Source organism: Crocodylus siamensis, chromosome 4, assembly GCF_052110815.1.
Source record: "Crocodylus siamensis isolate JL-2025a chromosome 4, ASM5211081v1, whole genome shotgun sequence".
In the NCBI taxonomy this organism is placed as follows: domain Eukaryota; kingdom Metazoa; phylum Chordata; order Crocodylia; family Crocodylidae; genus Crocodylus; species Crocodylus siamensis.
Window position 1 is genome coordinate 62,920,760 of NC_143398.1, and position 13,566 is coordinate 62,934,325.

At 36.1% G+C, this 13,566-nt stretch overlaps 1 protein-coding gene across 5 annotated transcripts in view; it reads left to right on the forward strand.

The window, feature by feature from the left end:
• USP15 (ubiquitin specific peptidase 15) overlaps positions 1-13,566 on the forward strand; it is a 101,329-nt gene that overhangs the window by 56,304 nt on the left and 31,459 nt on the right. For 3 of the 5 annotated variants that reach the window (XM_090042421.1, XM_090042423.1, XM_090042424.1), the window contains 2 exons: positions 2,760-2,840; positions 11,450-11,594. In XM_090042421.1, coding sequence (XP_089898547.1) covers positions 2,760-2,840; positions 11,450-11,594 — 226 coding nt within the window. Of the gene's footprint in view, positions 1-2,759; positions 2,841-11,449; positions 11,595-13,229; positions 13,413-13,566 lie in introns of those variants that run through there. The other 2 variants (XM_090042422.1, XM_090042425.1) reach the window with 2 other exon arrangements.

The window sequence follows — 13,566 nt, forward strand, 5'->3', positions numbered from 1 at the left end:
GCTGTTATTCCTAGTTACTCCTGGTAGTGCTCGGAGGAACAGGGTCTCTCCTGTTCCCTGCTGGTCCCCCTCAGGAAGCTATAAATCGATACTTGGATCATCTTTTAAAATGATATCTAACATAGGAATTGTAGGTTTTGGAAAAATTCTTTGTATAATATTAAATTCTTTTCTTTTAAGGGAGAGTCAAATCACTTGTGATGAATTCAGTGAAGTGGAAGACTTGAGAATTTAAGGATGCCAATTAACAGTATGAATAGTCATATGACACTGAGTATTATTTGGTCAGTTAAAGGCTCAGTAATGTATTGAACATAATTCTGATTAAGCAGTAAAATCCTGTAGATTATTCTTTGCAATTGGCATCAAAAGGCCCTGGCAGATGTTACATTTATCACACTAAGTTAGCCATGTGGCATATAGCTGTAGAGGGATATGCCACCCATTTTATATTTGTTTACATCATCTTTTAATATATTTTGCAAATATTTCGTAGTATAATAGGCATAACATTTCAATATTGAATAAAGAGTAAAGTGTTCATCAACTGTGTTTAAAGCAAAGAAAGATTTTTTTTTTTTTTTTTTTTTTTAAGGATAAACTTATTTAACTAGTTTTAGTTTCCCTTCAGGGGAATTGCTATATTATTCACAGGAAATATGGGTGTTACTGTAGTAAGTTAAGGATATCCTGCTTTAAAACAAAAAAATTGTCTTGTCCTCTTCCTAATTTTTATCTGTCAGTGTTTGGCTGATTGGTATATTCTTTGGTCACAACTTTTCAAATTAATGTTTTTAAAACACCACTAGTAACAGTAAAACTATTATTTCCTATTGCATGCATTCATATTACATTTCAGGAAGATGCATTCATGTATTTGAACCATCTGTGATTAAGACAGAGGATTGAAATTGTCATTCATATTTTGACAGAAAATATTTGACATTTTCTCTGTATCTTGCTTAGTTAACCATTGCTAGAGTACTACCATTTAAAAGGAAAAAGGAAGACAAAAATTAAAAATAAAGACTAACCTTTGAATCTTATCAGCTTTTGTGTTTTGAAACTTTTTTATTGTCCATTGTTTGGATGTCTTCATGTAAATATTTTTAGAAGCTTGGAAAAAAAAACCTTTCATATGTGATTTTACCATGTATGAGAAAGTAGTTGCATTTGACACACAGCATTGATTGCCTTTTTCTTGATAGTGTTATCTGTTATCAGTGTTAGTACCTACAAACAGTTCTAAGAATATTTTTGGCAAGAGTGACTTATAACATCTTATTAAGCTGTTTATATTTCTTAAGAAATGCTTTGTTTTTACTTAAAGATTTTCGAAAATAGCTCTTTCACCAGCTAAGAGTTTTAACTTTGTCGGAATCAAAATTAACTGGTGCTTTTATTTTTTTCACTGGAGGAAAAGTCTAAATAAATCTGACTTTGAAATTGTTATGGTACTTGGTAGACTACCTTACTATTTTTATTCATAACAAAATAGTTGAATTTGGTCATAACATTATTATCAATTATGACATATTCAGCTTGCTTTGTGTTTTAATTTAAAGAGTCCATGGTCTTTAATTTCAGTTTCAGTTTAACTTGAGTTTAAATGGTCAATTAGAAAATTATTTCATAATACTTTATAACTTTCCTCTGCTGGAATTTGTTTATGTTCCTGTTTTTGTTGACAGTATTGTCCATGAAGGAGACGGCTATTAGATTATAATATGGAAAAGTGGCATAATAATAGTAGACCAAAATTATTTTCATAATCGAGTGTTTTCCCAGTGGCAGTATTTTATGCAAGTAGTGTACAAATCTGACTTCGAAAATTCTTCAAACAGGATGCATGTCTCACCTTTTTTTTTTTTTTTTTTTTTTTTTTTTTTGAAAACGTAAAATCATATGTAATAATGCTTACTGCCTGACTTGCATGCTGTATTTTTTTAATGATCTGAATGAGCCTAATTCCAAAAGTCCATTTAAGTCTTCCAGTGTTTTTTCCATGGATTTGTGTGGATCTGGGTGAGGCCCGTGTGCTGAGTCAATTGCAAGTAAAGGAAAACAGCAAACTGCAAGATCATGCTGTATTTCATTCAGTCATTACAATTCAAAGAATTATCTAGTGTTTAAAATGTTCAACATATCCAACTTTTTAGAATTAAGTAACTGGATATAGTAATACACTTACATTTGGCTAAATACATATTAAAGATAACCTTCGCATCTCCAGAAATTTTGTTATGTTAATGTTCGTTAGCTGTTAAAAGTCCGTTTGTTAAAAACAGTTAGTTTTAAATGCTGCTTTTAAATGGCTGAATGTGCGCTCTCACTTTGGAATATTATGCTTTAGTCACAGCTGACACTTTCATATCTCATTTCAAAAGTTACATAAGATTAATTAAAAATTAGGAAAGCCTCTAGGTTTTTTTGTAACTTTGAGAAGTGAAATGTGTCCACACTATCAGTGCAGACAAAAGAAATATTTTGACTTTTTTTCTTTTTGTCAGCTTTTTTAGCTGATTTAAGTGATAGCTGATATCCAGTGTGATATGAAAGTTTGAATTATGAAATCCATTTTAATTTAAAAAAAATACATTTTGAGGCTAGAAAGCTTTTTCATGGACTTTTGGTGCTCTGCTCATAAGAACTTTTTCATGCTTATTTACATGCATTGTTCATCTGTTAGCCTTTTCTTTTTCATGATTAATTTTAATCTCAACATTTTTATCTAATTTAACATTTTCATATTTTTAAAGGTCCCCAGGTGCATCCAATTTTTCAACTTTACCAAAGATCCCTCCATCTCTATCAAATAATTATAACAACATCAACAGAAAGTAAGCAATGTATCTTAAGAACTCTTTATTTGAATCGCCCAAATATGAGAAATGACCTTGTTTTATAGTTTTTAGGTTGCTTTAGATTTGTTTTGGTACTTGGATTGCAGTTCTTTGAAAGATTCCGTATTTCATAGTGCAGTACCCTGTTGTGTTCGAGTAAGACAAAATTCAGAAACGAAAGTTAGTTAAAGGTGTTTGACTGTATGTGCTACTCAGTTTATTAGAGACTAGAACACTTTCTTACAGTGCTCAATGTTTTTTTAAAGACTTTGCTTAGAGTTTATCATGTTAAATATATAAAAATGCTGTAAACAATATTATATACTGTCCCATTTTACTGAATTGTCTCTGTAAGTACTTCCAAATTAAGATGATAGATCCTTTTCTAGTCCCTCAATATTTTAAGACAGGGATTGTCAACTAGAGGCACGTGGGCCAGTCCTCGGGAGTACACATGGGTGGGCAGGAACAGAGCACTGCCACCTCCCAGGAGTAGGGCCAGGGCAGGGGGGAGGGCAGTGGCGCCCCCTTCAGGGTAGGGAAGCTTGCACATGGTGGCCGCCATCACCACACACCAGCCCAGTGAACTTCCCCGCCCCATAAAGGGGTGCCTCTGCTTCACTGCATCCTGGTGAACTGCCCTGGCCCTGTCCTGCCACTGGGGAGGCAGCGCCACTCTATCCCTGCCTGCCCATGCACTGTCCCTGCCTCCCAGCTGCCAGGGGTACTTAGACTAAAAAAGATTGAAAACCACTGCTTTAAGGTATCACAACAGTATACAATACCATACGTTTAAAGATGAGGCTGTACTATCCAAATGAGACTGAATTAATATATGTGGTCTAATGCATCTGTCATAGTCTCTGAAATGTGAGCTCAGTTTGACATGGAATATTGTGTTTAGGTATGTATTGCAGCAAGTAGAGGGTTCAATGACAGACAAATCTTTAAGAAAGTAAAAACTTATTTCCTTTCTTTTACTTTGCATATTTGAACTTGGACAAATTATTTGGTAACTGGTACATTTAATATGATAAGACTCTAAAAGAAGAACTTTAACTGTCAAGTGGCCACCTTAGTCTCTGATCACTTCACTTCATATTATGTACAGGTAATAGAAAAAAACTAACAGTAAGTGCTGAAATAGTTTCAGTTTTTCTGCAACCTAACCTGTGGTGAACCAATTTTCAGATGCCTGTAGTCAGATCATACCAGTGTTCAAGGTAAAATGGGGGAAATGAAGAGGCTTTTTAAACTTTCCATCCAGACTTCATTTAAAATACTATTCCAAACTTGTGCGCTATGACTCAAAGATGTTGACTTTAACTACTTAAAGAGGAAATATAAATATTAAATATTTTATAAATATCTTCCAGTTAAATACTGCATTTATCAGAAGTGATTTTTTTGTAAGAGGTGAAGTGTCACTAGTGTTTCTACCAGTTGAGAGTAGCCCCAACTTTCACTGTTAAACAGTTCAAATCCATGTATTTAAATGCAGTCTACCGTACTGGATATGTGAATGTGTAATAGGGAAAAAAATTGTATTTTATGGGTATGTGTTGACCACATAACTGGAGCTAAGCCTCTAGTAGTGGAAAGCTAATAATCCCTTTCCTGTTGTTTAAAGTAATTTGTAACATCAAAAGCTACACAGGCAGTCATTGTTTCTTATGAAAATACTTTTTTAAAACAAACACTGAAAATATTATGTGTAACTTCACCATGGAGACGCTATAGTAATATTTTAGAAAGTACTTATAGAACCAATTAGCAGTGTTTACAGTTTTCAAAAAATACATTTGTAGATGGATATTTTTTAATTTTTTGCAAAGCCAAACATTAGAATTTTGGAAGTTGAAGTTCAATTCCATCAGCTACATGAGTTTTTGAGGTTGAGGACTTCCACACAGAAAACAGAAGTTTTAAGCAACTCTGTAATGCTTTAGCTTAAGATTTTAGACATGTTGGGAATTTAGTAGTCATGAAGAATATCCTAGATTTATTTTTAAAATTGGACTTGGAGATTCAAGAGTTAAACAGTTGAAAAATACATTTGAGTAATCTATTTTGGTAGTACTGTCTACTGAAGTAAAAGCTGCTGCTTAAACTTTAAAGCTTGGATATAATCACATTTATTTACTAAGCAATAGAAGTACATTTATGGCGCACCATATAGTATAGGTACATGTAGATATTTATGTGCAATTCACTGGTTTTCTTTAAAATCAGGCAATAAGTAGCTTAATTCATTGTTTAAAATTTTAATTAATGTTTTATTTTCACAAAAGTTAAATATATGTTTAAGAAGCATTAATTACAGGGAGAAACTATATCTGTTACTATTTTGATATTCATAACATTGAATATTCACTTATAACAGTACATTGAGAATTTTTAGCTTCAAGTGCAAATCTTAGCATTTTTCTGTATTGTTTAAAATTTTATCAGTGAGATTAAATCAATTCCCTCCCATTTTCTTCCCCTCTCCCTACCCCACATCATCCTGTCTGAAGAAACTTTCCTTCTTTATATTCTTATACTAATAGTGCCTTCTCTACTCAGTTATGTGTTCAGTGTCAGTTCTGTCTCCGTTAGTACCATCTAGTGTGTTTCAATTTTTCTGCCTATATTTGTAGCAGCTGGCTTCTCAGTTGAAGCAAATGCTCTTTCTGGTCTCATGTACTGAAGTCAGAACCTTTGGAATACTGTTAGAATTGTATACTTAAGAATTATGGGGTTCTTTTGCACTTCTGAGGATATCTTTTGTTTTAAGGATGGTGGTAATGACAGCAGTGGGTGATTAGTAACAAAAAGATCATAAAGTAAAAAAAAAAAAGACAGGACTCCATTAGTATAGACTAAAAGGGCCTTTGTACATGCCACATTTTTTGCCCTTTCTTGCCCTGCACTAGCATGACTGTTTGCGTGAGTGGGTTTTCTGGACACTTTAAATGTCTTTCTCGTGCTTTAAAGTAAAACTTCTCAGACATAGTTTAGTTTAGCTTGCTGCAAATTAAAGCTTTGCATCCATGGATTCATTGAATGCAAAAACAAAGGCACTCAAAGATCTGTAATGAGCCTCTTTGTCCACCAGATAGCCTGTGAATTTTTTTGTAGTTCACCCCTTTGAATTGCTTCCACTTTCAAATTGTTCCTGCTTTGTGTTTTTCCTTGTGGCGTGTGCTAGCTCCATATTCCCACAGCTGTGTGGCAGAGCATGGGTTGGGGGGCAGCACTGGACCATCTCGGTTTCCTTTGGCTCTGGCCAGGGGCCGAGCTTAATTATTTTGAAAACCAAGTGCATGCAAACACTGGTGTGATGCTCCAAAATAAACAAGTTTAAATTTGATAAACCTATTTAATGTAATGAGGATAAACCCCGTGGTCTATACAGGCACCCAAGCACAATCATGTTATGACTGTTTTACTCTGTCTAGTAGAACCATATCTTTTAACCCCAAAATCTGGATCAGATGAGATGGGTAGTAATGATTAAATATTTTTCCTTGTATGAGAATATAACATAAGGTTTGTTCTGAAAAAGATTAAAAATAGAAGGCCAAAACTACAAAATATTTTATAGTTCTTTGTTTTGACACACATCTCTAGAAGATTTGGCTAGCCTGGTAAATGTTCTGAGAGAGGCTTGGACTAAGGTTCAAGTCTTGCAAAAACTTAAACACATTTTTATATGTTAGTAGTTAGTATTTAATAAGTGTTTGAAGGACCAAAGCCTTTGTTTGCAAATTAGTGTATTTAATAATTAATTTAGTCAGTCATGAATGCAATAGAATATTATATTAAGGTTCTCAATATTATATTAAATGTACTCTCTGGTTAACAAGTAAGTTTGAAAGGGTATCATTAACAGGGTAGTAGTATATTTTACTCTAGTGGTAATTGCAGAAAAGAAGAAAGGCCCTATTTAGGTTGTATTTTCTTTATCATTTCTATTAAGCTGTAATATGAACTATTGAATATGTTCTATACATTTTTTGGCAGAAGGTGTTTTTGAAACTTTTCAGGAGTAAAACCAGAATTTATACCATAGAGGATCAGTGATTGCAAGTAAAAAATTGCATAGAGTCTTTCAGGTCCAAACTGAAAAGTCTTCTTCATTTGACAACAGTCAGTCCTGTATCACTTTCTGTTGGTCAGATCTTTACAGAAGACTGGTAGCATAGCTTCAGTAGAAACACCAAGGAGGACAGAATATAATAATTAACTTTTCACCTGTAGAAATGGTTCTGCCAGGTTAGATTGGAGGCACATGTACAGTGCTTATAGTGAAGAGAAAATAACTTTTGTGAAGGTATACGGACATTTTCAATTTCTCTTGCTGTCAACCAAGCTTTAGATTTCTTTAAAACATTCTGGTCTCTTACAATCTAGGTGCTAAAACATGAGTAAGGAGAGATGTTCTTATGTAAACTTTGCTGAGTTCCCCCTTTTGGTTTTGCATCTTCCCAGGATGTGGTAATAGCCTAAGGTCTCTCATGTTCCTAGGTTGGCTGGGTCTGAATACAGTCCAGTCTGCCTCAAAATTAGGGGCTTCTGAACATATTCTTGGTATACAGAACACTTAGCATCACTTATTAAAATACCAGACTCTTTGCTGTAAAGGTTGAGGTCCCATATCTTAGTACTGGCCCTTCCAAACCACATCAGTAGGAACTGCACACTCCACAAGAGTTCCAACAAAGCTGTGAACATTAATATTACTGTTTTTATCCTTCAGATTAAACCAGCTAAAGCGAGGATCATGGACTTTAGCAGAATGGCTGGTTTAAAAATGCAGAGTTCAAGAGGTGTATAGGTGTAAAATCTCACAAGATTGTGTGCTAATTTCTCTCTTGGTTGTTATCCAGTGCCCAAGAGCTCCTTTTGGGTTTTGGTCTGTACTTTCAGGGACTCAGTACACTTATTCTCTTACAACAATCCTGCCTTTTTGTTCCAATTGGTAAGACAGCCATTGTTAAGGCAGACCATGTCTATTACTAAGAGTTCTAGCTCCTTCTCTCAAGTGATGTTCCAGCAGCAGCTTCTGGTTCTTTGTAGGGTGATTTAATTGCTTGGTTATGGAGCGTTTGAAGTCCAGACTAGAATAACTAGTTTTCTGAGGCTCCAGGTGTCCCATTGTTTTAACCTATTTTTATTTGCAGCCAGGGTGCTGCGAGATCCTTCTTAGTGTTCCATATAACATTAGTAATGTTAGATATGTAAACACCTACATGCAGTTCACAAGATAAACCCAAAGGCCACATCCAAATGAGTGCAGTCATGTGGTATGTGGCCCACAGACTCATCTGCGGCATCACACATATAGATGTTTCCCGTGCTGCTAACTTGCGGCACGGGGCAGGGGAGCGGGGTTGACCCCTAGAGATTCAAGGGCCAAAAAAAAAAAACGCAGAAAAAAAGCAGCGCAGTGCATGTGGGGGCAGTGTGTGCTGCCCAAAATCAGAGCCTGGCCAGCAGAGCCACACTCCAGCTGCTGGCCAGGCTCCAAGCTGCAAGAGCAAAGCAGCTTCAGGTTCCCTAGCTCCCAAGACCACAAATAAGGCAACTGTGCTGGCCCAGCCTCCCCTACCCCACCTGAGGTAACCTGCCGCACACCAGAGGATGCATGGCATGGGGTTTCCCCGGGGACAATTAGCAGTGGCACAAAATGTCCCACTGCTAGTTGTCCCCACGGAACCAAACTTCTCCACTCATCTAGTTGCGGCCAGAGATTTCAAATAAGAATCCACAGTGTTAAAAATATTCTGATTAGTTGTAGCTTTCTGAGTCTGCATCAGATAAATTGCTTATTTTTTCTGTAGTCTAAAAACAAGTGTTAATCTAAGCACTGGCATTTTCCAGGGTGTGTGTTGAAAACAACTGGATTAACTAAATGAGAAATGCATAAGCTTTTATAAGCAGCAGCTTACTTCATCAGATTCCTATAGTTGCCCCTCTGTTAGTGGGAAGGGACTGTAGCGCATACAAAAACCCAGTAAAGATACTGTGTGAAAGGAAAGAGTGAAAAGACAAATGGCACTCTCCAGATAACCTGGAATTTGTAAATTGGGGAGTAGGCAGCACTTGCACACACTTTTCACAGACATTTTGCCCTTAATGGCAGGCTGACGGCTGAAACGAGCTTATTCCCTTCAATTTGCATACTGGATTATGCTCTACTGGCAGTGAGTCTTTACCCTTAAACCTACAGACCCTACATCAGCCTAGTAGACCCCTGTAAATATGCTGTATATTGTACTCTGCTGAGATTTCATGTGGCAAAGCAGATATCACAAAAAAACTTCATGATTCCCATGTGCACAGGGCATTTAGCTCAAGGAGTGACAGGATTCACTGTTGTGCGATTCTGCAGGGTGCCTGCTGCAGCTCCCTAGTGACAATAATGCTTGTAATAGTTCCTCACACCTGTTACGAGAGAAGTGGTTCTCAACCCTTTTAGACTCAAGGCATCTCTCCATAAGTTTTGTGAATTGAGTAGCAGCCAAATTTAAAAACTAATGTATATATTACAGTGCTTACAGTGACTGGGCAGTAGGGGTCAGGGATCATTTAAGTAAGGACAAGCCTGAGCCTGGCGTATCTACTTAAAATCTGCATATCTCCTCGCAGCTCGCAGCACTCCCCAAAGTATCTGACAACACTTCAGTGTGCCTGGGCATCCTGGCTGAGAATCACATACTAGAATGTTTAAGTCAAGCAGCACAAGCATTGCACCAGTTGCGTGAATGTTTGTGGACATGTGTTTCTTTCCTTTCATTTTCCACTGCTGCAGGAATATTATATTTACTACATAACTTTGATAGAAGGCATTATAGAACATCAATGGCTACGATTGTCGCCTCCGTGATTTATCTGACACGTTAAAATCAGGTTTATCTTAATCTGATGACAATTACTTGATTTATTAAAAAAACAAACAAACTGTAGAATATCATGATAATCCTTTGAAAATTATTTATATGTTTAGTCTGCGCAAATACTTGCCTAAATTCTTCTGGACACAGTAATAGGGACTCGTAGTAGAGATGATATCTCTTATTAGACCAACAAGACTTTTGCAAAAAAAAATTCTTTAATTGCAAGCTTTCAGGCACAAATGCACTTCATGGTATGAATTTTAGGGCAAGCCAGACTTAATGCATGTTTAGTTTGTATGTGGTGTGTCTCAGGTGCAAGGTGTATTCACTGGCTTGTAGTGTTCCTCTCCAAGGAACTGAGAGCACTTTTCCAGAACTATGCAGTTTGCTAGATTCTTGAATGTGTTTGTTGTTGGGAAAGAAGAAAAATGGGGGTTTTGTTTTGTCATATTCAAAAAAGCAGCCTGTTTTTAAAAGAGACATTTCAGTATTAAAGACAATTCTTTAGATTAACCCAGCAGAACAGTTGTTAATATATTAAAATAGATAATACTTGCAAGGAATTGAAGTGGAATCTCCCTGTTATTTCAGTTGAGTATATAGAGTATAAGACTGGAACAGTGTGATGAGGGTCCCCATAAGCCACTCTCCCATCCACTTGTACGTTTAAGATTATAGGGCCCAGGTGTGTGTTTTATTTTTTGTTTATCCAGATAAATTCATTGGTACTGTTTATTCTTTCCTTGTAAGACTTAACTCTGAGCAAGTGACCTTCAAAATCATTTTCAGGTTTATTCTAAAGTGAAATGATGTTTAAAGATTGCAGAAATGCTCTTGAATCTTATCCAGAGCTGCTATCATGAATATTTCATATAATTGGTAACTGGAACAATTTGAGAGAGAATTTAACCTTTTTTTATACTGTATGTAAGATGATAAAGCATTCCGTCTTACTGGATCCTTTTGCCCTCCTAGTCCTTTCAGAAGTGCTTATTTTACTATTTTCCGTGTTTAGTATTTGTGTTTTATCAGAAAAATAAATTACTTTGCATTTAGCCAGTACTACCTATTACAGTTTGTTTTTTCTTCAGTCTCACCAAGTAGGTACATAATAGAGCTTTATAAAGAAGTAGCTGGTAGGCATTTTGTGCATTCCTTTATCACTCCAGGCTTTTCCCCTGCATTTGCATGCCGGATTATGCTGTCTTAGCATTGAAGCTATAAATAGAACCTCCAATGCACCAGGGCAGTGATGTCACTGTGGCCTTGGAAATCTCAGATCTCACCTGTAACTGAAGCACAACTCTTCATTCCCATTTCTACTGTCCTCACTCTTACAGTAGCAGGATGCAGAAGGGACATAAATGAAATGATCTATTGCTGCTGGTGGTGTCTAAAGTCTGAGTGTGTTAAATTTGATGGAGCAATGAAGAATGGAGTGAGCTGTGAAGCTGCTCCTATTGAACAAGGGTAGAAAGATACAGTAGTAGTCTGTTTTTGCTCATTGCAGTATACTAAAGTATTGAGTTTGCAGGGTGAAGAGTGATTTGCGTTTGTGGGGGCGGGTTTGCTGAGAAGCTGAATTGCTATAGCTACATACAGAATATATCTAGTTAGTAGTAATTTCTAACTTTTAAATCACTTCATAATTTGTATACAGTACTATATAATTTGTATACAGATTGTGTGACTACATTGTAAAAAACATTTGTTTTTTTCTTCTAGTGTGAAAAATTCCAATTATTGCCTCCCTTCATACACTGCTTATAAGAACTATGATTACTCAGAGCCAGGAAGACACAATGAGCAACCTGGGCTTTGTGGCCTAAGTAACTTGGGAAATACATGTTTCATGAACTCTGCAATACAGGTAGGTGCTTCAGAGTAGAGTCAACTTGGCTTGTTCCATAAAAAAATAAGTAATGGGGGGTTGATTTGCATTGTGATACGTTTACGGAAGGACGCTATGGAAACTTGGAAAATAACAGGTCTGCTTGTGGATATTAGGAAAAATTGACTTTTTCATATCTGCTTTCACTCTTTCCCTAAAATTACACTCCATACATGGAGCCACTTGCAAAAGAAATTTTTGCCTAAGAACCTAAGTGATCCTTTGAACAAGGTTCTAATCTTTTCTCTATTTGGCACTTTATGAAAAATGTTAGACATGAAAGGAAACCATTCTAATTTGAGAAAATTATTCCTTTATCAAACACATATGCATGTTTATACTCTTTTACCTCATCAACCATAGCATGACTTCATAAGGATTTTGCACATAAGAGGAGAACAAAAAATGTAGAGATGCTGCAAGACATATAAACTGAAAGGGAAGGAAAAAGATGTGACCCACATCATTTCTCCTTTTTCTACACTCCCCACTAACAGTTATGAAAGAAAAGTTTATATCAGTATAACCATGCTGTATATTGTAGGTCCACTGACTAGATGATAATAATGACATTTATAACAAAACGCATGACTCTTGGAGCACATCTTTAGTTTCTGAGGTGTGCAGCGCACAGTCTTTAACATGCTTCTGAGTTAGGCAGGCATTGTCTTACCTGACTTTTTCAGTGGAAGAAACTGAGGCATAGATTAAATTATTTGTCCAAAGATGTCATCAGTATGTTTGTGATTTGATTGCCAGTTTTCTGCTGAGAATCTGTTCTGCTATTCTCATAAACATAATGAATGTATTTGTTCATTCTGATAACCATTATAACATTTTTATTGAATAAACAGCTGGGAAGAGCTGGTCTGCATGCTTTCTTTCCCTTTAAAAATTTAGAAATGCCCAGACCAAATTAATCACTTTTCCCTACTTCTACATAAAGCAGAACTATGTAGATATTTCAGGGTACATTTTTGCAGTCCACTTGCCACTGAAATCCTGGATGGGAAGGAAGTGCCGTGACTTAATCTTGGAATTAAGTAAACCAGAAGTAATTAAAATGTTGACATACATACCAAAGATGAGATCTTATTACTCAAAAATACCTTGCACTTAACTGCCATTTTCCTGAATTTTTTACTCTTTTTATGGAAGACTAGGAAGTGGAATTAGAGTAGCCTTCCTTATAAACTGTATTTCAAGAACAATATAAAATGCGAGCATCTGGAGTGGCTTTTTTGTTCCAAAATTCATTTGTGTGTTTCAGGTGACTGGTATGAATTTATCTGTAAATCAAAGTTTATAATATCCATTTCCATTTATTATAAGATAATACTTGATATCAGAGGTTCCCAAAGTGCAGTCTATGAACAAAGTCTTATGGCCTAGGAAGGGACCCTTTTTAAAGGTGGCCAACAGTGTTGCATCCTATTGGACATAAAGGTATTTTATTACAGGTTAATTATGTTATATGGCCCCTATCACAATGTCCCACTCAAATGGCTCTCCGTAAACAAAACTTTGGGAACCTCTGTTTTATATGTTAGTGCAAAATACATCTATCTTCTAATTTTTATAGTGTACTTGTTTCATTTTATTTCTTTTCTTGGGGGATGGGTGGAGGACACCTTTGTTCCTGTACAAGAACCCAAAGGATTTTCCCTCAGTCCTACTTCTTAGTCGTCCTTCCTGAAGAGAACTAGATGGAACTCTGCATAGCCTGTCAGTGCTTCATTATAATCAGATGTGAAAAGTGATTAAGCAATGTCAGCCACAGCCCTCCACTCCCAGGAGGTGAGCATGTTGCTTTCATGATGAATACGCCTTCTGATGGGCCAGAGATCAATTTACTGGAAATATAACCCAGATATCCTTTCTAGCAATACAGTGCATTCTATCCCTTGGGGACCCTTTAACAACAATATTTTTATGTTGCCTCACAAAAGCA